General features: G+C 40.8%; 1 protein-coding gene across 3 annotated transcripts in view; it reads right to left on the bottom strand.

Moving 5' to 3' along the window:
* CEP63 (centrosomal protein 63) overlaps positions 1-27,095 on the bottom strand; it is a 673,466-nt gene that overhangs the window by 442,767 nt on the left and 203,604 nt on the right. For all 3 annotated transcript variants that reach the window (XM_044070624.1, XM_044070622.1, XM_044070623.1), the window contains exons 5-6: positions 16,715-16,837; positions 10,160-10,273 (exon numbers count right to left, since the gene is read on the bottom strand). In XM_044070624.1, the coding sequence (XP_043926559.1) occupies positions 10,160-10,273; positions 16,715-16,837 (237 nt within the window). The remainder of the gene's footprint in view (positions 1-10,159; positions 10,274-16,714; positions 16,838-27,095) is intronic.

Here is a 27,095-nt window from a genome sequence, read left to right as displayed (position 1 = left end):
CCTGGGAGGTTTTACATTTTAATTCCTCTCAGAAACTGCCTGAGCAGAGGATGTGAGAAGACAGGAGGATCCAAGCTGTATTCTGCTGAAATAGCTGATGCATGTATCTTGATGGAAGAATAGGACAGGCCTGTATGGAAGAGCTCTGCCAAGTACTCCAGGATGTTGGCTATGTTTACCAGTGCCACATCTTCTCCCTTTGCAGTACTCCAAATGAGATATCTTTTCCATTTTGCTGCATAATTCTTTCTTGTTGAAGGTAAATGAGCCTCAAGGATTATGTCTTTAACCCTTTGGGATAAATTTGGGTTAATTGTTCTTATGTAATGTTCCAGGCAGTTAGCTGCAGAGTTTTCAGGTTTGGATGCAGGATGTTGTAGTTGTTCTGTGTTAACAGCAATGGTATCAGGGGCAGTGCCCATATTTGTTCCCGGGACATGCTCCTCAGTAATGGGTACCAATGTTGCCTTGGCCAGTCTGGAGCTATCAGAATGATCCTTGGATGTTCCTCTTTGATCTTCAAAAGCACCTTGTGCATCAAAGGAAGTGGTGGGAATGCATATGCTGTCAGGTTTTTCCAAATGAAAGATAGGGAGTCCACCTTCCAAGCAAGTGGGTGGTACGTCCTTGTGCAGAATTTCTTTAGCTGGTGATTGAGTGGGGATGCAAATAAGTCTATTTGTGGTAATCCCCATTCTCTTGTGATGGCTTTGAAGATGTCCGGATGCAGCATCCATTCGTGGGCATCCGTGGTAGTTCTGCTTAATATGTCTGCTAGAATGTTTTCTTTTCGCGGTACAAAAATTGCTTGTAACTGAATGTTGTAGCTCAGAGCCACATCCCATAGGTCCAGTGCCAGCCGGCATAGAGGGTATGAATGTGTGCCTCCCTGTTTGTTGATGTACCACATAACTGTGGTGTTGTCTGTCCTTATCATCAACTGACCTTCTTGGAGAAATGGTCTGAATGACTGGATTGCCAATTTTACTGCCAGCATTTCCTTTAGATTTATGTGCAGGCAGCTGGTCTTGAGTCCATAAGCCTTGTATGCACTTGTCCAGCATGTGTGCCCCAACCGAGGTCTGAGGCGTCTGTCGTGATGGTTTGGCTTGGTTGACTGTTGCAGAAGGGCAATCCTGTGTTTGATTGACAGGCCTGAGCCCACCATAGGAACTCTTGCTTCAGGCATGGGATTATTGGAATTTTGGTTTCTAGGCTGTGCTTGTGTTGAGACCACAAATTCTTTAGGTACCACTGTAGCTTTCTCATATGCAGTCTGGCATGAGGGACCAGAATTATGCAGGATGCCATGAAGCCTAGGGCTTGCAGTACTTTTCTTGCAGTTAGATGGTTCTGCTTTGTTAATGCCAAGAAGTAGAGAGGTAGTCGCTCTTTCTTTTCTGCAGTTAGGAATGCCATTTGTTTTGATGTGTCCAGCTCTGCACCCAGAAAGGTTATTCTTTGGGATGGAATCAGCCTTGACTTTTTTATATTGACTGTATATCCCAGGGCTTGCAGCAGGTAAATGACTCTTTGTAAGTCTTCTGTTAGCTTGCTTTTGTTGTCCGCTTGTATCAGGCAGTCGTCCAGGTAGGGGTAAATTTGGATTCCCTGAAGTCTGCAATGAGCAATTACTGATGCCAGGCATTTCGTGAACACTCTGTGTGCAGTAGACAAGCCAAAGGGCAATGCTGAGAATTGATAATGCTCTGATCCTGCAAGAAATCTGAGGTATCTTCTGCAATTTGGTCGTATGGGGACATGCAGGTATGCCTCCTTGAGATCTAGAGTTACCAGCCAAGACTCCTTGCCCAGCATGGGAAGAAGCTGCTGTAGGGTCAGCATTTTGAATTTTGGAACAATGAGGAATGTGTTTAAAGCGGACAGGTCGAGAATAGGCCTCCATTTGCTCTCTTTTCTTGGTACCAGGAAGAGTCTGGAGTAAAATCCCTTTCCTTGCTCCATAGATGGTACCTTTTCCGCAGCTCTCATTCTTAATAATTGAGATATTTGTTTTAGAGCTTCTGTCCTTTGAGTAGGTGGTAGGTTTGGCATTCCTCTCTTTCCTGGTAGAGTATGGAAATGGAACCTGTAACCTTGGTCTATAGTTTGCAAAATCCATTTTTCCCTTGTGATGCAATGCCAGTTCTTTGAAAATAAGGTTAGCTTTCCGCCTAAGGGTGCTTCCAGTTGTTCCCTGGTAGGTGGTGCCACAGCCAAGTCACTGTGATTGTGTTGTTGTAGTGGTGGTGGCTGCGTCTGTGCCTCGCTGGTTGTTACCCTGCCACTGGCGTCCCCTGTAGGCACCCCTGGATTGGTTTCTGCCTCTTGAACGCCTATTCCTGCCTCTCTGTGTCTTAGAGGAGTCCGGAAAGGACCAATTCTTGGAGGGCCAGTTCCTGCTAAACCTTGGAGGTTGAACCTGTAAGAAATCTTTCACTGTTTGTACAGATTTCGCCTTCTCTTCCATCTTTTTCAGTACCCGCTGTGCAGGAGAACCAAATAAATTGACCTTGTCCATAGGTGCATCTATAAGCTTTGATTTGACATGGTCTGGTAATGCCTGCTCTTTCAACCATGCATGTCTCCTGATAACTGTGCCAGTCATGGCTGATCTAAAGGAAGCCTCCAGTGCATCATAGCCACATTTTAAAGAATGGTTACTAACCTGCTGTATGTTATGTACCATTTCCTGAACATATTTCTTATCTAAAGATTCTTCAGAGGACAGCTTTTTAGTTAACTGGTCTAGCATAAACTCTTGATATTGAATCATATGAAATTGACAGATCAAAGCTCTAGCTGACAGAGTAGCAGAAGTGTAAACTTTTTTACCCCATCTCTCTAAGGACCTGGATTCCCTTTCAGAGAGGAGGGGGTTTTTAGCAGATGTAGTTGCTACAGCCTTAGGGCCCTGGGAGATAGTCTCTGGATCTGCAAAAGGAGCCTTGTATAAATGGTGATAGGTTCTACAGGGTCCCGGACACTCATCGGGCTTAGCAGGGGCCGGAGGTAATGAATCGGGAGCAGTGCAAGCATCATTAAATGCATCATCTACAACAGAAAGAACTGGAGGTATAGCTAAAGGCCTATGTTGTGGAAAATGTAGAAAGGTTCTAAGCCTTTTTCTGGAGTCTGAGAAATCTTGGCCCTGCCACTGAAATTGTTACCTCATAGCATGCAAGGTTTCCCCAAAGGAAAATTCCTCAGGTGGAGAGGCTGAAGGTATGGACTCTTCAGCATCAGAGTCTTCGTAAGGGGAATAAGGAGCCTCAGGAGGGTCTGTATGTTCTGAGTCATCAGAGGAATCATCTGTGGATACTGGCTCTGGGGGCTCTGCTCTAGGCCTCTTCTCTGGAGGAGGATGAGTGGTCCTGTCTGGATGAGGCTGGGATCCACGAATTAAAGAAATGAGATCCTCTGCCAAAGAAAGCATACGGGAACTGGTGCTGGGCCTGTGAGAGGGGGGCTTGACAGGCACAGTTTTTGAAGCTTTAGCTGCTTTAGCCCTGGCAAAGGCCTTAATAGACATGGCTGCAGGAGGCCTAGCAGCTCCACGTGCAGGGGTTGAAATATCCAAGGGAATAGTGTCTGATAATTCCTGAGAAACCGCAACTGCAGGTTGGATTTCAGAAGCCGATTCCACCAGGTTAGAAGAGGCCTCGGTAGAAGGCATGTTTTCGGCTGGGGGAAGAACCGCTTCCTCGGTTTCAGCCGAAACCGAGACACTCGTGGTTGGCTTAACCGCGGTTTCGGCCGAAACCGCGGACCGCGAGTGTCGGTCCTTTTCCCTGCGTTTTTTGGTTATTTGTGAAGTCGGAGGATCCGACGGCATGATATAAGCGAAATCAGAGCCGAAAAACTGCTCTGCAAATTCCGACCGACGTCTAAGCGTCCGTCGGTTAAAAGAAGCACAGGCTAGACAAGCTGCTACGTCGTGATCTGGCCTAAACAAGGTAAGCAGTAAGAGTGGAAATCCTTATGAGGTATTTGTTTCCCACAAGTTAAACAGTTATTCACTTTTTCTGACATCGGCTGAGGCAAGAAAGAGTTCCCAACGGGGTACTTAGCTTTTTAGAAGTCCTCGAAGTAGTATTCGGTAGTAGTAATCTCTGGTTCTGACCGACCGGCACTTGCGAACAGCTTCTGCTTCGGGCGCCACGCGGCAAGAAAGACTGAGGAAAATGGCGTCGGCTGATGCCTTTATACCCGAAAAACTGCAGCTATGACGTCGGGTGAAGCGCGACACCAGCCGAAGCCAGACCCAGACTTTGGAATCCGGCCGACCGAAGGGCTGCCTGACGACAGGACAACCCATTTGTAAGGACTGCAGATGCATCCTTGAAGGACATCTGGTTTTCCATGATGGGTGTAGCAAAAATGTATGCAATGTCCTATCCATTTGGAAATGGTCTGTTTTGAGATAGCCTTTCCTTGTGATGCTGTAGCATAGGATACAAAAAGCTGGTCAGATTTTCTGTAAACCTTAGTTTTATCCGAGTAGTAACGTAGTTGCCTGTGAATGTCCAAGGAGTGCAGGAGTCTTTCTCCTTTGTTCTGTGGATTAGGGAAGAAGGTGGCTAAATGGATAGTTTGATTTTGAGCCACACTGGATACCACCTTTGGCATAAAGGAGGGGTTAGTTCGTAGAGAAACTGTGTCTTGATTAAAAATGAGGAAAGGTTCTACTGCCATTAGTGCCTGTAGCTCTGAGACTCTTCTGGCTGAAGTAATTGCTAGCAGCAGGGCAGTCTTCCATGATATAAACTTTAAATCAGCTGAGAAAGCTGGCTCAAAAGGTGGCAGCGTAAGTTTTTCCAGAACAAAGTTGAGGTCCCAAGTTGGTGTTGGTGCTGTCCTGGGAGGCCTAATGTTTTTGGCCCGTCTGAGGTACTGCCTTAGAAGTGGATGTGAAAATAAAGGAGGATCCGTGTTGTAGTGAGCTGTAATAGCTGAGGCATGGATTTTAATAGATGAAAAAGAAAGTCCTTTGTGTAACATCTCAGTTAAATATTGTAGAATCTGAGGTATGTCCGGCTCAAGGGTATTTTGGCCTTTAGCTTGGTTCCAGGCGCAAAATCCTTTCCATTTGTCTGAGTAGGCTTTCCTGGTGCTGGGCATCCTGGCCTCCAGAATGACATCCATAACAGCTTGTGAAAAAGGAGCTGGCTGGTTGCTTAGGTGATTTGCCATGCAGCCAAATTTAAGGTTTTGAGCTGGATGTGTAGAATCTGACCGTCTTGCTGTGTGAGCAGATGAGGAATTTGTGGTAATATCCATGGTGGGCCATGGGCCATGTTCCTTAGTAGTGGGTACCAGTGCTGGCGTGGCCAGTCTGGGGCAATGAGTATCATTCGGGGTCTCTCCATCCTGACTCAGCAGCACCTTTGCGAGAAGGGGCAATGGAGGAAAGGCATATACTGTCAGCTTTTTCCAACTGAGTGAGAGTGCATCCACTTTCCAAGCTTGATGGTGAAATGTCCTGGTGCAAAATTTTGATAGCCGATAGTTTTGGGGGTTGGCAAACAGATCTATGTCTGGGCGCCCCCATTTTTGAGTTATCATTGCGAATACTTGTGGATCCAGTTTCCACTCGTGGGGATCCATGATGTTCCTGCTTGGGTCGTCTGCCAATGTGTTCTTTTTTCCTAGCCGGAACTGAGCTTGTAATTGAACTTGGTAAGCTAGTGCTGTGTTCCACAAGGTCATTGCTTGCCTGCATAGAGGATAGGAGTGTGTACCCCCTTGCTTGTTTATGTACCACATTACTGTGGTGTTGTCTGTCCTTATTATAAGCTGTCCAGGATGTAAGAGGTCCTTGAAGGCTGTCAGAGCATTCTGTACAGCTAGCATTTCTTTTTGATTGATGTGCAGATTTCTTTGATCTGCAGTCCATATGCCTTGAATGCACTGTCCTGCCATGTGTGCCCCCCAGGCATAGTCGGATGCATCTGTTGTCATAGTTTGCCTGGCTGGGGGTAAGGTGAAAGGCTGACCCTTGTTGAGGTGACATGCCTGTGACCACCATAGAAACTCCTGTTGAAGGCAGGGAATGAGCGGTATCATTGTTTCCAAGCTGTGGCTGTGTTGAGTCCATATGCTTTTCAGGTACCATTGTAATTTCCTCATATGCAGTTTTGCAAATGGTATTAGTAGTATGCAAGATGCCATGAAGACCAAGGCCTGCAGAATTTTTCTTGCAGGGAGTTGGGCCTTTGTTGCCATTATTTTGAAGTATTGAGTTAGTTGTAGTTGTTTGTCTGGCGTCAGATAAGTCATCTGGGCCGTTGTATTCAAGCTGGCACCCAGGAATGTTATATTCTGTGAGGGCACTAGTTTTGATTTTTTTTCGTTTACTGTGTACCCTAGGCAACTTAGAAGGTGTTTTACAAAAGCCAGATGTTGTAAGAGAATGTCCTTGCTTTCTGCTTGGATGAGGCAGTCATCCAGGTATGGGTATATTTTAATTCCTCTTTGTCTGCAGTATGCAATTACTGGTGCCAGGCATTTTGTGAAGACCCTGGGCGCAGTAGATAAGTCAAAGGGCAGTGCAGAGAATTGGTAATGGGTTGAACCTGCAATGAAACGGAGGTATTTTCTGCAATTTTGTCTGATAGGGACATGTAGGTATGCCTCCTTGAGGTCCAACGTTACTAGCCAAGCTTTCTTGCCCAACATGGGAAGAAGTTGCTGTAGTGTTAGCATCTTGAATTTTTGGTACTTGCAAGAAGGTGTTTAGAATCGAAAGGTCCAGAATGGGTCTCCAAGCATTATCCTTTCTGGGGACTAGAAAGAGCCTTGAGTAAAATCCTTGGCCTTGCTCCTGTGTAGGTACCAGTTGAATGGCTCTCATGTCCATGAGAGCTGCAATTCCTTTTTGTGCCTCTGCCCATTGATTTTGTGACAGGTTTGGCATTCCTTTTATCCTTGGCAAGGTGTGGAAATGGAATCTGTATCCTTGTGAGATAATGTCTAGGGCCCATTTGTCCTTTGTGATAATGCGCCAGTTGTCTGCAAAAAGTGCAAATTTTCCTCCCAAGGGAGCTGCCAAGAGAGCTTTGCTTGGCAGTTTGAGGTTTTAGTCATTGTGTTTGTCTTCTAGTAGTTTGGGACCTGTCTTCTCCTCCCTTCTGTGTTGCAGTGCCCCATTGGCAAGGTTTGTAAGGGATTTGTGCTTGACCTCTGTGCCCCTTGGGCGTCTGTATTTATCCCTCTGTGGTCTGTCAGAAGCTGGAAAGGACCAATTTTTTGTTGGCCAATTTCTGCTGAAGCGTGAGGGTTGTACTTGCAAGAAATCTTTGACCTTCTGCATAGATTTTGCCTTATCCTCCATTTTCTTTAAAACCTCTTCTGCTTTAACTCCAAATAAAACATCCTGCTGTAAGGGTGCATCTAGCAACTTTGCTTTAACATGATCAGGCAGAGTTTGTTCCTTTAACCAAGCATGCCTACGTATGACAGACCCAGTAACAGCTGCTCTACAGGAAGCTTCCAATGAATCAAATCCACATTGTAAAGTATGTTTGCCCACCTGTTCAGCTGCATGCAACAGATCCTGCATTTCCTTGAATTCAGACTGCTTAGAATGTGTGCTCATTTTTTTGTTTTATTTGAGACATTAGGAATTGCTGGTATTTCAGCATGTGAAATTGACAATTTAGTGCTCTCACAGCTAGAGTAGCTGAGGTGCAAACCTTCTTCCCCCACCTATCTAGTGCTCTGGAGTCCCTTTCAGAGGGTACAGGATTTTTAGCCATAGAAGCCTTAGCCCCTTTGGGACCATGGGAGATTGTCTCTGGGTCAGCAACAGGGCTTTTGTAAAGGAATTTGTGTGAGTCAGGCACTCTATAATATCTGTCTGGTTTGGCTGGAGCAGGAGGCAGAGACTCTGGATTTAGACTAGATTCTAAGTAAACATCATCCACAATGTCTAAAACTGGAGGGATAGCAAGTGGTCTGTGCTGGGGGAGTAAAAGAAACTCTCGGAGCCTTTTCTTTGAGTCGGAGTAGTCCTGACCATCCCAGTGGAAATGTTCCCTCATGGTATGTAAGGTTTCCCCAAAGGAATAGTCTTCAGGGGGAAAAGCTGAGGGAATGGAATCTTCAGCATTAGAATCTTCATAAGGGGGAAAGGAGTAATCCTGTTCCTCAGAGGAGCCTGAAGAAATAGACAGTTGATCAGAGGAGGCATAATCCTCCTCTTGTCTGGGCCTTTTGTCTGGGGGGGTTAGGAACCCCTGATTAAAGAAATCAAATCTTCAGCCATTTTAAGCATCTGTTTCTTAGGCATGGGGCCTTGAACTGGAGACTGATGTGCAGTCTTTTTTGGTTTTAGAGGAGTCTTAAGCTTAGCATAAGATTTTATGGTGAGAGTAGTCGGTCTGAAGACACCTTCTGAAACCGAAGGTGTTTCTACAGCACCAGCTTCTCCTTCTGCAATGTCATCGGTAGGGCCTAAAGAAAATGGCTGCGTCGGCCTAGAACTCTCTTGCTTGAGAATCTGAAGCGGTCTGGGGTTGCAATTCTGCGGTCGCCAGGGGCTGCGTAGGCGCCTCACTGAAAACCGGAGAACCGGTGACCAGCCCAGCCGAGGCCTCAGAGTCTGGCTTGGATCTAGGCTACCTGTCTTTATCTTTGCGTTTTTTATGCACGCCGGTAGTCGGTTGCTCCGACGGCATAGTGTAATTAAACTTCCTATCAAAGTAGTGTCGTGCGAAATCAAAGTGACGCTTTATAGTTCGCTTATTGAACCTAGCACAAAACCGACAACCAGTGACATCGTGGTCTGGGCCTAGGCAAGGTATACAATAAGAATGAAAGTCCTTATGAGGTATTTGCTTCCCACAAGAAATGCAATTGTTAACTTTTTCTGACATCGGACTGAGGCAAGAAAAGGTTCCCCAATGGGGTACTTAGCTTTGAAGACTTCGGACTGAAATTCGATTAGAAAATCTCAGGAGTCGGCCGACCGGCACTTGCGAACTGCTTCTGCTTCGGGCACTGTGCGGCAAGAAAGACTGAAGAAAATGGCGTTGGATGCTTCTTATATATCCCTGGCGCACTGACGTCAGGGAAGAAGTGACAGCAACCGACGCCGGACAAAGACTTTGGAATTCAGGCCGACTGCGCGACCGCCTGACGACAGGATAACCCAAGTGTGATGACTGTAGCAGGGTAACACGATGAACATCAGAGAGAAGCATACCTGTAGATTTACACACAACCTGATCATTAAGAAACTGTTGCTCTAAAATTAATATCTGCACCCTTCTGCAAAGACCCCAGTGCTCAGACAGGGCTTTCTCTATATCATGAGCCAAATTAAGGAATTTTATTTTATTACTATCTCTGCTTAAAAAAGGGTCCTAACCTGTACAAGCAAACAAACATATTAACTACCTCATTTGCATAGCAAAGATCAATAAATGATTTTCAGTTAGGCTGAAATTAATAATGGGGAAGAGATGCAACTAAATTTGATGAGGTTTCAAGCATTCTGATAGGCTTTGTTTTCTTCATAAACTTTTAATGTAGTGCATAATGTTTTCAAGTTTTACTCTCCCCCTAAGCTCTGGCAATCTCAAAACCTTGATTCAGACCATTGTACTTAGAAACTGTATTGAAGAAATGAATGCCTGCTACAGTGACCAAACTTGAGAGCATGTCGTGTGATCAAACATAATTTTGTCGATGCAAAGAGAGCGAGTGCTGTTCGACGAAATTACATTCGATGACAGTGGAGTTTGTGTCTTTCTTCACTGTTGTGCAACCTTGGAGTTGGTATATACAAGTCCAGGGGATGTGGTGAGTGTCCCACAACATGGGGGCGCAGGGAGGCTTGACTCTGCGCAAAAAGAATTGTTGAGTTGTTCGAGGGTGACTTCAAATGTTTTTGTTTTGTCCTCATTCCTATGCTTTAGCCCAGATGAACACTTGTGCACCCTGGGCTATCATTCTTCTCTCTTCAAAGGATGCTCATGCAGTAAAAATGGTACTCCTTACAACTTTTGTACAGTATGTTCTATAGCAGCTATCACCTGCATCATAATCAGGGCTTCACTACCAGAACAACATAGATGCTCAGCCTTGTTACTGAACACGACCTTCACAGATTCCCAGGCCTACTCTGTACAGCAGCTGCAGGGCAGTCTCACATTACCTGAATTACATCATACTCTTCTGCTAAAGCTTTCCTTTGAGCCTCGAGCGATGCCACTTGCTGCTGGTACTGCAAACGCTGCTTCTCCCACTCCAGGGATTTCTGACGGAATTCCTGTATGCAGAACAACACATAATGAAAGACACCTTAAGTAAACAGGTGTAGTAACATAGTCTTCACTACTACAGTACACGAACTAGAGGGCTTAAAAAACAAGCTCCAAATGACTGACAACTACTATCCTTCAGGTAAAAAATAAAATGCCATTCCAATCAGCCTGGATGTCTGTCACGTCTTATAATTTATCAGTGCAGAACAACCAAATAAGAAACAAACGTTCAACAGGAAGCATCACTCTAGCAGTAACACTTGATTAAATCACCGTTATTAAAGTTTTAGAAAGCAATTAAACACCCATTGATCTGAGGGGAGAATAACACCAATGTGAACTGAAGCATCTTATTCTACAAGATTAGCTTTTTTAAAACAAATATATGTATGTGCATAAGTGTGTGTGTGTGTGTGTGTGTGTGTGTGTGTGTGTGTGTGTGTGTGTGTGTGTGTGTGTGTGTGTGTGTGTGTGTGTGTGTGTGTGTGTGTGTGTGTGTGTGTGTAAATATATATATATGTATGCACAAATGAAAAAGTTGATGACGATGAGCATTTTAATAAGTCTGAAAGCTACAGTTTTAGAAATAACACAAAGTAAAAATGCATCAGAAAGCTCTAACCAATCTTAAAAGGAAGGAAGAAAAAGTAACAATACTTGCCTTGTGAATGGTATCATTTCTTAATAGTCATAAACATATGCAGCAACATAAAAGTAGCATATACCTCATGTATTTTAAGTTACTGTGCAAGACGAAAATGTAGCAACTGTAACTATATATTGCAATTACTTTCAAAAACTCCCAGTAATTTCAGAGCTACAGCTAATTAACAAAAACATTTGAGAAAGTATGCCCCGAGCTGACACAAGAGAGACTTTGTTTCTCTCCAGGTGAAATTTATGGTCTGATTCTCATGACTGCATAACATGTTATGTCTGCGTAAAATCCTGCTCTGCCTTATTTATATCCTCGTGTCCATCACATTTCAAACCTTTGGTCCAAGATAAAAGCACAAAGAAAGGTGCTTGTAGTGCTGCTTTCTTTCCCTGACATATATAGGGCCATGAAACTACTAAGCCACTGGGACACGCTTTTCTGATTCAAAAAAGAGGCTTAGGGATTTCCTTCTCCTACCTCAGCATAGGCCTTTAGCTTTTCCTCCTGTACTAGACATTGTTGATGATGCTTTTTCGGAATCTAGTTTGGCCCCTGATTCCCTCCCTCCTGCTCCCAGAAAACCTGACAGATACTACAGGGTCCCTGCGTCCCACAAGTTCCTTTTTAAAAATCCTATTGCAGATCCTGACACTATTTCACAGGGGCCCAAGGGCATTAAGGCTTCTACTGCTAAAAATCCTACCCCTTTTGATAGAAACTCCAGGGTGCTGGAAAGATGGGGTAAGAAGGTTTACACTTCCGCAACCTTGGCCATTAGGGCTTTAAACTGCCAGTTTCATATGTTAAAGTATCAGCAACAAGTTATTGGACTGCTTAAACAGAAAATTATGTTGATTCCTGACTGTGTGGAAAATAAAGAATTACAGAATTTAATGCATTCTGCTGAACAAGTTGAAAAACATACTTTGCATTGTGGTTTTGATTCATTAGAGGCCTCTTGCAGGGCTGCTGTTACTGGGTCTGTGCTCAGAAGTCATGCTTGGCTTAAGGAGTAATCTTTGCCTGATCATGTTAAAGCTAAATTGTTGGATGCTCCTTTAAATCAGGATCGCCTGTTTGGCAACAAGGCTGAGGAAGTTCTTAAAAAGATGGAAGATAAAGCTAAATCTATGCAAACTGTTAAAGATTTTTTACAAGTTCAGCCTCCTAGATTTAGTAGGCACTGGCCCTCTATTGGTCCTTTCCAGCCCCTTCCAAGTCTTTTCAAGCCAAACCCAGACACAGCAAAAAACCCAGGTTTCAGTCCCAGGGGACACACAGAACTATGCAGTGGCAGGCCTCCACTTCCAAATCTGGGAATAATAAGACTCCTCCTATGGAAAACTGTCTCAATGACTTCCTTTTAAAATTTCCAAGCACTTAACTGACTGCCCCTTTGGGGATCGTTTTTCATGCAAAGAACTGGGAACTCATTACCCAGGACAAATGGGTTTTAAATATAGTGTCCCAGGGATACAGATTTCACTTCCACACATTGCCAATACCAAGTGGGTGGCCGGACCTACCCTCAAATCAGTGTGAAGAGGCCCAAAAACAAGTACTTTCTCTCTTAAGCATGGGGGCTATTCAGCTGGTACCAGAAGAGGAAAAGGGACAAGGTTTCTACTCAAGACTTTTCCTGGTACCCAGAAAAGACAATTCATGGCTTCCTATCCTGGACCTGTCTACTCTAAACACCTTTTTGGAGATTCCAAAATTCAAGATGCTGACTCTTCATCAATTACTTCCTATGCTAGGCAACACTAAATTTAAAAAAAGCATACCTGCACATCCCAATCAGGGAATCTTGCAGAAGATACCTACGCTTCAAAGCAGGCTACACGCACTATCAATTCTCTGCACTGCCCTTTGGCTTATCTACTGCGCCCATGGTATTCACAAAGTGCCTAGCTCCAGTTATTGCATTTTTCAGGCAAAGAAATATTCAAGTATATCCATACCTGGACGATTGTCCTGGCTTTCTGCCTGAATTAGACATACTTTTGAATCATCTGGCCTTTGTACAAAGGGTTTGCCTGGGGTACACCATAAACGAAAAGAAATCACACCTTGTACCCTGTCAACAAATTATATTCCTGGAAGCAAGCTTGAATACAACTTCCCAGATGGCTTACCTCACGCCAGAGAAACAAATTCATTTGACAACCTACTTCAAACAAGTGGCCACAAAAACCCTGCTATCTGCAAGACAAATACTACAAGCCTTTTGGGGTTCATGGCCTCCTGCATTCTTCTAATTCCATATGCAAGACTGCATATGAGGAAAGTACAGTGGTATCTAAAAAACTTATGGTGTCAACATTCAGGACCTAGAAACAATGATTCCTATCATACCTTGCCTACGCCTAGAGTTCCTTTGGTGGGCAGAGGCCTGCCACCAAAACAAGGGACTACCTTTCACACCACCCCCTGCTGCCCAAACCATAACAACAGATGCATCAGACTATGCATGGGGGGCTCACCTGGCAGGGAACTGCATTCAGGGCAAATGGAACCCAAGTCAAATGCACCTGCATATCAATCAAAAAGAAATGTTAGCTGTACAGAATGCTCTGACAGCCTTCAAGGACCACATTCTTCCAGGACAACTAATGGTAAAGACAGACAACACCACTGTTATGTGGTACATAAACAAGCAGGGGGGTACACATTCTTACCCCCTCTGCAGACTAGCCATGGCATTGTGGGACACTGCCTTGAGCTACCAAGTGCACTTACAAGCTCAATTCCTGCCAGGAAAATGAAATACACTGGCAGATGGACTAAGCAGAAACCTCATGGACCCACGAGTGGAAACTGGAACCAAGGATTTTCAACATGTTGACAAGCAAATGGGGTTGCCCAGATATAGACCTGTTTGCCTCTTCCCAGAACTACCAGTTGGACACATTTTGCACAAGGACTCCCCACAAACAGCCTGGAAAGTGGATGCTCTGTCCTTCAGCTGGAAAAACCCATCAGTTTATGCCTTTCCTCCTCTGCCTCTGCTCTCCAAAGTACTACTAAAAATCAAACAGGACAAACCAAGGATGATTTTGATTGCTCCAGACTGGCAGCGCCAACACTGGTACCCCCTCCTGCGCAGTGTGTCATGATTATCCCCATGGCACCTGCCTCAGCTCAGACTCCTTCCCTGCTGTCTCAGCAGGAGAACCAGATTCTGCACCCTCAGCTTCTAACACTGAACCTTGCAGCCTGGCTAATTACTTAATCTCTCCTTTGCCATCCCTCAGCAAACCTGTGATGGATATCATTTTAGAGGTAAGGAGGCCTAGTACTAGAAAATCTTATGCTGAAAAATGGAAAAGATTCTGTGCCTGGAACCAGTCTCAAGGGATGAGCACAGAAGCACCCAATTTACCTCAGATTTTACAGTACTTAACTGAGATGCTTCACAAGGGCCTGTCTTTTTCCTCCATTAAAATCCACGCCTCAGCCATTTCAGCTCATTATAACACAGAACCTCTCCTCTTCTCTCATCCACTGCTCAAGCAGTTCCTCAGAGGGGCCAAAAATTTGAGACCACCCAAGAGAGCTCCAACCCCAGCCTGGGGCCTTAACTTTGTCTTGGAGAAACTCACTCTACCTCCTTTCGAGCCAGCTACTACTGCAGACTAAATTTTTTCTTGGAAAACAGCTTTCCTTTTAGCAATCACTTCAGCTAGAATTACAGGCCCTTATAACACTGGAGCCTTTCATCATCTTTCATGCGGACAGGGTGTCCCTCAGAATCAATCCATCCTTCATGCTCAAGGTGGTATCCAGTGTGGCTCTTAATCAGTCCATTCATTTGCTAACCTTCTTTCCCAATCCACAGAATAAAGGGGAATGGATACTGTATTCCTTAGATGTGCACAGACAACTTAGATTCTACGTGGACAGGACTAAACCTCAAAGGAAATTTGAACAACTGCTGGTGGCATTTGCTGCAGGGGCAGTGGGGGACGCTATTTCAAAGCAAACCACTTCTAAATGGATAAGCCATTGCATTCATTTCTGCTATAAGCCCCCAGGTGATCAGACCTCATTCCACCAGGGCTGCATCTACCTCTACAGCCTTTCTCAGAAGCGTTCCTACCAGGGACATCCTAGAAGCTGCTACCTGGAGTTCTGTACATACTTTCGCCAAGCATTATCATTTGCCAATTTTCTCTAAATCCAGAGCTGGCTTTGCCACTGCAGTCTTGCAGGGCCTTATAGCTGGCCCTAATGTTCTCTAAATTCCTCCTCCCAGCCATAGCTTTGGGAATCTACCCAAATGTAATGACTGCAACAGTGAAACACGAAGAACATAGTACAGTTGTTTACACTTACCATAAATGTAGATGTTCGAGTGTATTCACTGTTACAGTCCTGGTTACCCGCCCTCCAGCTCCCTGACTTTTTTTGGCTATACCTCTACTTTCCTTTACTATGCTTAAAAGCCTTTTTGGTGTATTTGCTTTTTTGTTGGAGATGTATCTTTGTACTTTTATATTTAATTGCTTCCCATTAGGGGGGCACCTGACATCTGGGGCAAGAAAAACTGATGTAATGGTGTCGGCTGCATGTGTTATACCCCTGACGACCTGACGTCATGGAATAAGGGACAGCAACCAACGCAGGACCCAAGACTTTGTTAATCAGGCTGACTGAGGGCTACCTGCAAGCAGATAACCCAAATTTAATGACTGCAACAGTGAAACACGAAGAACATCATGATGGGTTCCTTCCACAGTAAAATATGATAGCAGTTCTCCAGTTTACTCGGCATGCTTGTGCTATCAGTTGCATTGTCCCCTCCCATCCAATTCATGTTTCTAAAATAGCCGAATGTCTTCATCATTACAAATTACATTTTCTCATGAAAAGGTGAAAGAAAAAGGTCCAGTTTAAGTTTATTCAATTTCCCACAAAGCACAGCTAGTGCTGGCTTCCGCCCCTGACTCTAAGGGCATCCTCTGGCACCTGTAGCCATGTCCTGTTATTCTTAACCTACAGCTTCATAAAAGGGTCACATTTCTGCAACAATATGAGCAGCAACTACACAATACCTCTCAAGTGTCCAGTTTTGCCTCATATTTTTTATATGTTCCTCATGCATTTTTTTTTTTTATTTTTGGGTAAATCATTGAAGATTGAAGTCAGAAAATAATGGCAGACATTTGAGTTTCATCCTTCATACTCTTCGGAAAATTTGTACTCCTACAAAATCAGTTATTCTAACAAATTTCTCCATTTATATGAGCAATATTTAAAAACGGTCCCTAATTTTGGGCCTTTGTCCACATTTCTTGCATTAACGTTGACCATCACATTTAACAAAGTTTAGAAATCTTAAAATTTATTTTAATTTGGCTTTTCAAAGAACTGCCCAAAAAGTAATAAAAATGCTAAAATCTCAGCTGTATCAAATTCTGTCACACCAAGATATAATTAGGATACGCTTAATCCACCATTCAGTGTAATTGGGTATGCACAGAACCATTTCAAAACTGGTTGTTTCAAACTGTCATAACTGGGAAGGAAAATTATAAGAGGATTAGATTTTCTATACTTTGGTGCTACTCAATGAAAACACAGCTTTACGAATCTAGAATTACTGGTATAGATTTTAGCTACAAATGAATTCTCACATTTGTACTGTACTGTGCATTATGGTAGGAATAATTTATGTTATCCCTATTCAATGAATAGTGCACTGATTGTTGTGACTGATACTAAAGATTTAGGAATTAATATTGACAGTAAGTTACACATCAACATACAAAACACTGAAATATTTTACCTCTAGCTTCTTGGTTAGTCGACTCACTTCTGCTTTATCCTCCACTTTGCTATTTACCTCATCTCTGGCTTCTTTAAGTTGTTTCTTCTGCAGCTTCTCGTAACTCCTCTTTAATTTTGCTAACTAGAAAGGAATATATGAAAACCCAACTGTTAGTACACCCTCCAGTGCAGGTTGTATGCCCTGCAATTAAACCAGATGATTTCTGTTAAAAGAGTTACTGTGACGTCTGCCAACAACATTTTTGTAAGACAGCCTGTTATACCATTTGATTTCCCATGGTCAAAGACATGCAGATCTCCTTCTCTAAAGCTTTAAAAGTCAAAGCAGGGAAAGCTTCAAGACATGCAGAAACATACAGCTGTACTAACTATAAGTACGTAATAAGTTTTACCGAGGCTGGAAACGAAATGCAGAATATAACTTTTCACCAACAGAGGGAAACATCATAGGTAATGATGGTTAAAGTTTAAAAGCATATTCAGTGGTCCTGAAATTTTTACTATCAGTTTTTATATTGTACTATAATCGCTGCCCTGATCAAGCTACAGTCCTCATATTACAGTAAAGGCCCTGCTTTGCACCACTTACTTAAAGAATAACGGAGACTGTATCCTTCAGAGTGACAGAGATGACCCAGGGTTCAAAGAGCAGACTGAATGCCAAAAGCTCCTGATGTATAAGGAAAGGAGGATTGACTGAGATGTGGCTTCTTCTCTTATACCACAGGGACAGAGGGGCAGGAAAGAACTATGGCTCTAATGCCTGACAGTGGTGGCAAAAAGAGTGACAGTGGCCAGCCATATCCCTGTACGTTCATCAAACATTATTATTATTATTCTAATTCCAAAGTCATTGCATGTCATGGAAAATAAATTTCCCAACCTCTGCTATTTTGAGTGACAAAATGTTTGGTACGCCTAACACAAGAGAAGGTATTTTGCTAAATGGCGATATCAACAGTTTCAGTACTGAAGAAATCATCCCTTACAATTAAGTATATACCAAAACAAACATCCAAAGGATCAGTTTTACAGTGCTGTCTGCACAAGCATTTACTATTCCAAAAAGGCATACATCAACTGAAATATATAGCAACTCCTGGATAAGTCTGCACAAGCATTTACTATTCCATAAAGGCATACATCCCCAGAAATATACAACTCCTGGATAAGTATAGCAAAAAAAGTAAAGTATAAAATGAAATTAGTGAGTTTTCATTTTAACATTTTGCACCTATTTAAAGAACAGTGATACGTTTGCAAAAAAATAAATACATAGTAGGGGAAGACAGTATAAGTTACTAAAGATTTATGCTTAGGTACCATTACAGAAATACTAAACATCAGTATCGGACCAATGGCAAGGTGAGGGGGACTGGAGGAATGGAACTGAAAAGCAGAAGGTGAGTACTCCTTCCCAAGGGAAAGGCTGTGGGACTAAGTGGCACTGTGTCAGCCATAGTGGAAGTTGCTCTTTCTGCTGTACATGCATACCTGCGAATGTCCTTTAAGGAGCACACACCTAGAAGCATGTGACCATGCTCCAAATGACATAGAGTACATGCAGTACAGCAGAAAGAGGGGGTACACTCCGTAAAAGTCCATCACCACCTGGTGCACTGTGATGACTCTACCATCTTGTCTCCCACTCCACATAAGGACAGTACATGGATGAAAGAATAAGTTAAAAACAACAGGGGGTGGTTACATGTGCCAGATGATCCCAGAGCTCACATGCTCAGTAGCAATTATAATCTTGGTATACAGTGATTTTTATAAATCATTTAATAATCATTAAGCATTTTTCTTATTTCCCTTTCCAACTCATCCAATATCTTTTGTGGCCAGTCAATCACCCCAAAACTGGAATTTTGAAAAGGAACAACAAATTGGTTTATAGCTTGGACTTTGTTCCTGGATGACAGGGCTGTTTTCAGAATGAATTTTAGTCTACTAATATTCCTTACTAAGTTTTATTCACATTTGTTCATGTTTTATTGTTGGTCCTTCATCAGTTCCCAAATATTTATATACTCCCTCCTGTTCAAGTTCCTTTAAATCACAGTCCTGTCCCACACTGATATTTCCTTGGTTTTGCAGCTTTCCTGCTTTAAAGATTGATTCTGCACATTTATCAAGACCAAATTATATTCTTGTATCATCTGGGAAAGTTTTGACAACTTGCAGTTGTGCTTTCAGTTCCTCATCTGATGAGCTATACAGTTTTAAATCATCCACAAAAAGAAGGTGAGAAGTCTTTGCACATTGCTGTTTTTTGGCAGCCAAATTGTAACCATGACCTAATCTGTTAAGTAGGCCGCTTAATGGGTTAAGGGCTAGACAAAACAGCAGTGGTGATAAAAATCATCCCTTTTGAATTTTTATCTCTGGGATATAATTTGTCCTTTATAACGACTTAGCTGCAAAGTGGTTGGCCACTGTTTCCTAGTCACTGTAAAGTAATTGCTCAATGTTGGGTACATCTTATACATCTGTAAGCACTCTTTTATCCATAAATGTGGGACACTGTCAAAAGCTTTTCTGCAGTCTAAACATGCCATACTTAGATTATTTGTTCCATACCACTTTCTTTTACTACCATTTTGTTCTATTGCCATGATTGAGTTTTCTTCAAAATGACTATAAACTGCCTCTGCATAAATTCCAGTGTATACTTTATATATCGTCAGAAGGTAAGTTAAAGGTCTATAGTTTTTAGGATATCTTGCAGGTTCACTCTTAAGAAGGAATATTATTTTTCCTGTTGTTAACCGGGCTGTTGTCTGTTCATGGTGTGGATATAAATAGTTCTTACGGTTTTTTTTTCAATAATAATTCTTTATTACTTTTACAATTGTTCATACACATATTTGAGCGTGAAATACACAGGTAATTTCCAAACAATACTACAAAAAACAATCCTATAACATATGTACACTATATACATGAATGCTTTCATTTTAACACAAGAAAAGACATCTGACGAGTCTAGACAATAGGTATTATATCTTATAATAATTTGATTACTGTTAAAGATTACTTTATAGTATTAATATACAAGGGTTATCCTGGGTTCCACACATTAAGCCAATATAATGTTAAAAATTTGTTCCCAGATCTTCCGATTATTTATATGTTTGGCATGATCAGTGATTAGTAATTTGTGGGCTAGTATGTGTTTTATCGCTAGATTCTTAAAGTTGTCCCATGAAGTTTGCAATGGATTCAACCAATTAGCTGCTATATAGAGTTTCATTAACAAAAAGATATTCATAAGTATGTTCAATTGGGATCTAGTTAGATCATTTGGGGGAATATGTAATATAGTAAATTCCCAGGAAAGCGTGGAAGTTTGATAACCCACCTTCTGCAGTTGTAGTTTCAAGGAATTCCATAGTTTATATATACACTTACAGCTCCAGAACATATGAAGGAGATCTGCAGTTTCATTTTTACAGTATGGGCATTTAGGAGAATTTTTAGAGTTAAATTTATGCAAGCTAAGACACGTATAATAAGCATTATTGAGTATCATAAGTTGAGTAAAAGTTAACTTTTGGAGGGAAATTGATTTAATAGTTAAGTTGATTGCTTTTAATATTTTCAATCAAGGGTATTTTTTCTTTCCAATAATTTGATAAAAGGACTTGATCTTGATATTTAATTTCTTTTATTAGTTTATAAGCAGATGTTATATACTTATTATCTTGTAGGAGGGCTTGCCATAAATTTGTACATTTCGTTAAATCCTCATCATTAATTTTTAAATTTTTAAAGTAACTTATAGATAAATCTTTGATCTGTCTCAATATTATTAAGTATGATTTTGTAAGGTTCCATTCCTGTCTTGCTTCATGAACCGAATATTTCAAATAAGGGTATATATCCGTAACGTTAAATTAATAATAAGTGGGAAATTTTTTAGGTCTGTTAATTGATTATTAATTCTCAGGTTTGGATTCCTATGAAAAGGTTGTAGGATCATAAGGTGTTGGGTAAGATTTAATGAAGAGATTTTGTAATAATGTGATATATATTTTAATATGCTCCATTAAAGCCAGTGATTTAAACGTATCTTTCCTTAGAAAAGGTAATGATTTAGGATTAATTTTCAGACTCTCTACATGTTTATGATTCAATCTTAACCAGTTCGGGGACCAATTCTTGCTATGTGTATCATAATTAGCAATTCTTAATATTCTACTGGCATTTATAATTAAGCAATATTTTTCGAAATTGGGTAATTCTAAACCTCCTCTGCCTTTAGGGGTCATCAATTTATCGTATGAAATTCTAGTTTTCCTTGGTTCCCATATAAATTTAGCAGATTCCGTGTGGATTTGTTTGAAGAACTTCTTCGGGATTAAAACCTGAGCAGATCTGAAGATATATAATAATCTGGGTAATACGTTCATTTTAATAATTGAAACCTTTGCTAACGGTGGTAATTTTAGTTTATTCCATCTCCTTAGGACAGATAAAATGTGATCCCAAATTAATTTGACATTATTAATATAAAAGTCCTTATTATCTGTGGAAAATGTGATACCTAGATATTTAATCTTTTCTTCCGATTTTACTTGCCCTACCAATGGTAAAAGCGAAAAGGGTTTCGGAGTTTTTAATGGAAATATCTTGTTTTTTTTAAGGTTTATTTTATAGTTAGATATTACTGCAAAGTTTTCGACAGCTGTTAATAATTTCTTGGTATCTGTAACTGGTGTTATACTATATACAATAAGATCATCTGCAAAAGTTGCCATAGAAATCTTATTACCATAAAGTATTGGGGCATTATGATATACATTTTGTTTAATATGTAAAAATAAAGGTTCCAAATATAAATTAAATAATAAAGGGGATAGAGGACAGCCTTGCCGGGTTCCATAAATCGTTCTTACTTTTTAATAAAAAGTTAGGTACTGTATCTGGATTCTGGGGCTGGTGTTTTCTAGTTAGGAGCTTTTCTTAATTTTATTTCAGTTTCTCTGGCTTTTACTTCATCACATTTCATATGCTGTACATTTAAATGTCTTACTGTTTCTTTTACTACTTCTATCCAATTTGATATCATTGTTATGTTACACAGGATCTGCATAGATATTTCTCCAATATGTGTCTATTTTTTGGTGGTGTTTCTATTCCTTTTTGCCTTGTTTTCTAATTCCCTATAAAACTTGTACGGGTCATCAATGAATCTCTTATTTTATACTTTTCCTTTATATTTATCTGCATACCTTCTAAGTTTTTCTGCCTGTGCCGATATATTTAGTTTATTATTTGCAATAGTGTACGACAGATCCTGGTGTGTTCTGATACTATGCATTGCTTTTATCACATCTATCTTTCTGTATTTTGTTGATCTGTTTCCTCTTCTGTACTCTTCTAATAGTGACAACTTCTTCCCTTTCTTTCCCTTACTGCCTTGCTTTTTTGAGTTTATCAGTTATTATACAAAGACCCCCCATTAATATTCTAAAACATGCACGCTGATTGGTCAGCATGCCCGTTGTAAATCAGACTTATACTAATGGAAAAAGGTCCAGTCGCCCGGACTTTTTCCATTAGTATGTCTTTTTTTTTGTGTGTGTGTTGGACAGCAACTGAGAACTGAAGAGCTCCGTTGCTGTTATCTTGCTATGTTAAATGCATTTAACATAGCAAGATAGCTTAAAAAAAGCAACGGAGATCTTCCTTTCTCCGTTGCTTTTTTTAAAGCTTAAAGCTGTCTCGCTATGTTAAACAGGTTTAACATAGCGAGACAACTTTAAAAAAAGCAACGGAGAAAGGAAGATCTCCATTGTTTTTTTTTAAACTATCTCAATATGTTAAATGCGTTTAACATAGCAGACAGCTTTAAAAAAAACAACGTAGAAAGGAAGATCTCCGTTGCTTTTTTTAAGCTATCTCGCTATGTTAAACGTGTTTAACATAGTGAGACACTTTTAAAAAGCAATGGAGATCTTCCTTTCTCCGTTGCTTCCTCTAAACACAGCTCTGATGTACTGCATAAGCACACGCATGCGCAGTACATCAGAACTGCTCCAGAATACCGGACAGCTGCGGATGGGCAGCAAGGAGGCATTATACATTGCCATTATTTAAGAAAAGTATTTTTTTTCTTAAATAATGTCATTGTATAATAGCAATAACCCATGCCTGGGTGTGGGTAATGCTGGATTTACCCACGGTTGTCTTTGTTTGGCCACTCGGGCTTCGCCCTCATAACCAAACCATGCCAACCGTGGGTAAATCCAGCATTACCCACACCCAGGCGTGGGTTATTGCTTAATTCATTTATCTGTACGATAATATATCCTATTTGTTTCTGCTATATCACATGAAATTCGGTGAACAGTCTTGATTACTGTGTTTATTTGCATTATCAGACTTCTAACATTTTGGGTCTTATTGACTTTCTGTAATCTATTTCTTTCTTTGATCTTACTATGTCTATCCATCTCTATTCAATTAAGCAACTCATTCAGAAAATTCCAGAATATCTCCACATTTGCTGTTCCTTCTCTTGCTGTATAACTCCACCTGAACTTTTGTACTGGTTTCCTAATGAAGGATCCAAAGTATCGTTACATGGTAAATGATCACTCCACCAGTTTCTCCTTAATTTGGGGACTCACTGGTAATATTACAGCATGATAACACAGAGTTACATTTAGAGTTAAAGAAATAGACATTTAAGTTATGGACTACTTGGAAATTGAAGGATTTAGTGTATGGTAAAGAAACGATGTTTGCCATCCAGATGCAGATAGCCCTGGTGAAGTAGGAATAGGCTGTACTTGTAGAGTCGCAGGATATTTTGCCATCTGTGAACCAAGATATGATGCAGTTTGTGTACCACAACAGTGTCAGGGAATGTCCAAAAAACAGTCAACGTGACTGCATATCATTAAATGGCTGCCACCCAGATTTTCAGTGAAGTTCTGGAATGTGTATTTAGTGGCACTGGCATTTGGTGAACACCTGGGTGGCTGTGGTGAGACCAAGGAGCAGGGCTCTGAACTAAAAATGACTGCCTCCCACCTGGAAGCAAAGAAACCTGGACTGTCCGTCCATCTTTATATGGTGGAATGCATCCTGAAAGTCTGTTAAGCATATCCAATCATTCTCCCTCAGCATAGGAAGAATGGATTGTATTATGATCATCAGGAATTTTGTTTATTTCCCAAATGTGTTTAGGTGGTTTAGGTTGAGGAATGGCCTTAAGTCCCCATTTTTCTTTGGCACTAAAGTGAATCTGGAGTAAATTCTGGATCCTCTCTGGTCTGGTGGAACCTCTTGGATGACTTGATTGTTTAAAGCAAATGCTTCACTTTGATGGGGTGGTACATTCTTCAGAATTATCCTGGGAATCACTGGAAAGGGTAGAAATGCATACAAGAGCATTCCCAACCATTGGAACATCTATCTTTTAAGCATGACCGCAAGGATGTATTTAACAGAATTTTTTCAGTTGTCTGTTTTGAAAAGCAACAAACATCAGCTTGAGGTGTTCCCCACATCTTGGTCAAGTCCTGGATGACCACTATATGGAGCTTCTCCTTGTGAGGGTCTGTTTATGATCTAATTAGTCTGTATGCCACTGTGTTTTCTTCTGACAGAATGTATGAGGCCTGAAGTGTCACAGGATGTTGTAGAGCCAGCTCCCAGGCCATCAGTGCCAACTGGCAAAGAGGGTACAACTTTGCACCCCCTTGCTAGTTCAGGTACTACTTCATTGTAGAATTGTCTGTGACCACTAGAAGATGATCCACAGTCCATAAGTGGTGAAGAATTTTTAAGGCATGGATCACTGCCAATATCTCTTTTACATTTATGTGCTTTGGCATGTCCTAAGGACCCCACAAATGCTGCACTTGAACTCCCAGAACACTGCTCCCCACACAAAATCTGAAGAGTCCATCTGGACAGATTGGACTGAGGTCTAAAGACAGAAAAATCCTGGATTCGCAGACAGTTGTTCACTCCACCACTATAACTCCTGTTTCACAATTCTCAGTAAGTGGCACCTGAAAATCCAAGGGATGAATGTCTTGGATCCAACAATACTTCAAAGTACCAGTGAATTTTTCTTGTGTGTAGTCTGGCTAGTGGTATCACAAGGATCACTGATGCCTTGAGGCCTAGAATTTTGAGGAACTCTTGCTGAGGCCATGTCTAGAAGAAAGAAATACAAGACAATTCCCTGAAAAGTCAAAACTTTATCTTCTGGCAGAAAGGTTATTCCTTTTACTGTGTCCCTCACCCCAGGAAAACAATTAATTCAGAAGGTGTGAGGAAGGGCTTTTGAAGCCCAGGTGGGAAAGGAGGGATACAACCTTATCTAAAGACATGGACACAGAATCTGCACAAAACTCAGAGAGCGACTAAAATCTCCATAGTACATTCAAATAACTTAATTTGAGGTAAAATTGTGATCCAATGTTAAAAACACACAGAGCACGGTCATACGCATAGTAAATAATAAATACTGAAAAAAATCACAGTTCTGCAACATTTTCTTGTCAAAAGGTGAAAATAAAGCAGTGTAATAACAGTAGACAGGTGTGATTAACTCACATTTCTGACTGCATCAGACAGCCTCCAGTGTCTAATAGCACGTGCACACACTGCACTTCTGACAGAAACACTTAACGGTTTCCCAGAAACAGTAAAAACAAGCATTTGTCAAAGATAGAAGCCAAAGAGAAATTCTCACAGTAATTGCTGTAAATACTAAGAAACAAAATGTTAAAATAAATACATACTTTTAAACAGAAAATTAGAAAGCGAATAATAAATCTAATAATAAAAAGAGAGAAAGGGGGTCCCCAAATGGGGCTTATCTGAGCAGTAAGCCAGAAAAATCAGCATTGGACCTTAGAAGAGTCAAAGGACTTTCTTCTTTGGATGACAGAAAAAGACAGAACATTCATTTTTGTGACAGATGAAGGCTTCCCTCTCAGGATATTCTCAGTCAATCAACTGTCAAAGGAAGGGGGCGGGGCAGTCTAAGCTTTTGAAAGCTAGCCAGTACTGAGTTACCTTGGCAGATAATTCAAAATGCCACTGAGGCAGGGAAATGAATATCTGATTGCATCATGTAATGGTTTGTATTTCTTAGGCATCAGACATAACTTGTTCTCATGGAAGCACTGTCAATGGCTAAAAAGGCAGCCCATACTCCTTTTATGCAGAAGGCTGTGGGTTCTATTCGTAAATCAGGTAAATGTACTCCTGAGTGTGTCGCCTTTCAGGTCAGATGTTAAACCAAAGTCCAATCTGTTTGAGTTGGTGGTACCTCAGGTGAATATAAAAGATCCCGTGGTACCCAATAAAATGAGTAGGGGGTCCTTTATTTATATGCACAAATAACTCTTACTGACAAAATACTTACATATTTATAAATATTTACAAGTGCATATATTTTATATATATATATATATATATATATATATATATATATATATATATATATATATATATATATATATATATATATATATACACACACACACACACACATATATATACATATATGACAAGAACTCTGAAACTTAAACGAACGACCACATACCCGACATGCTTCCAATTGTAAATAACCAGTTGGCCAACAACAGGAAATTTATCCTTTTCCCTACTGTAATGCAATCCTGGAGTTGGTATACTTAGGGGGGTGTGGGGGGGGTGCAGCCTCCCACATTGGAGGTGTGGGTGGCATACCTCACCACCACCACCTGGGTGGGTTGGAGATGGTGTGGTGTATTTTCCTTAAGTTGCTGGTCCAGTGGTTACTTACCACTGGAAACATGTCGGGAATGTGGTAATTTGTTTAAATTAAGTTTTGGAGTTCTGGTCTCGGCCTTCTTCTCGTATTCGGTAATGTGGTCTTTCGTGCTTAAGTAGACCCATATATATATATATATATATATACATATATATATATATATATATATATATATATATATATATATATACATATATATATATATATATATATATATATATATATATATATATATATATATATATATATATATATATATATATATATATACATGTGTGTGTGTGCATATACACACACACACACACATATATGTGTGTGTGTGTGTATATATATATATATATATATACATATATACATACACACACACATACATACACACAAATATGTTTACACAGTCATACCACATTTACAGTACATCCCTGTTTGACCACAACTACCACTATTGTTGCTAAAATCCATTTACCATTAAGCATAATTTCATTTATTCTTTCATTGCATATAACCCATACAACATGAAATAACTTTTTATCTACTCTTTTAACACTTTCTTTACTTCTGTTCTTATATCCGATATCCAAATTTAATCATACCC

Source organism: Protopterus annectens, chromosome 4.part1, assembly GCF_019279795.1.
Source record: "Protopterus annectens isolate FY-2018-M chromosome 4.part1, PAN1.0, whole genome shotgun sequence".
In the NCBI taxonomy this organism is placed as follows: Eukaryota; Metazoa; Chordata; order Ceratodontiformes; family Protopteridae; genus Protopterus; species Protopterus annectens.
The sequence above is the reverse complement of the archived record's forward strand: the minus strand, read 5'-3'. Positions and strand labels throughout refer to the sequence as shown.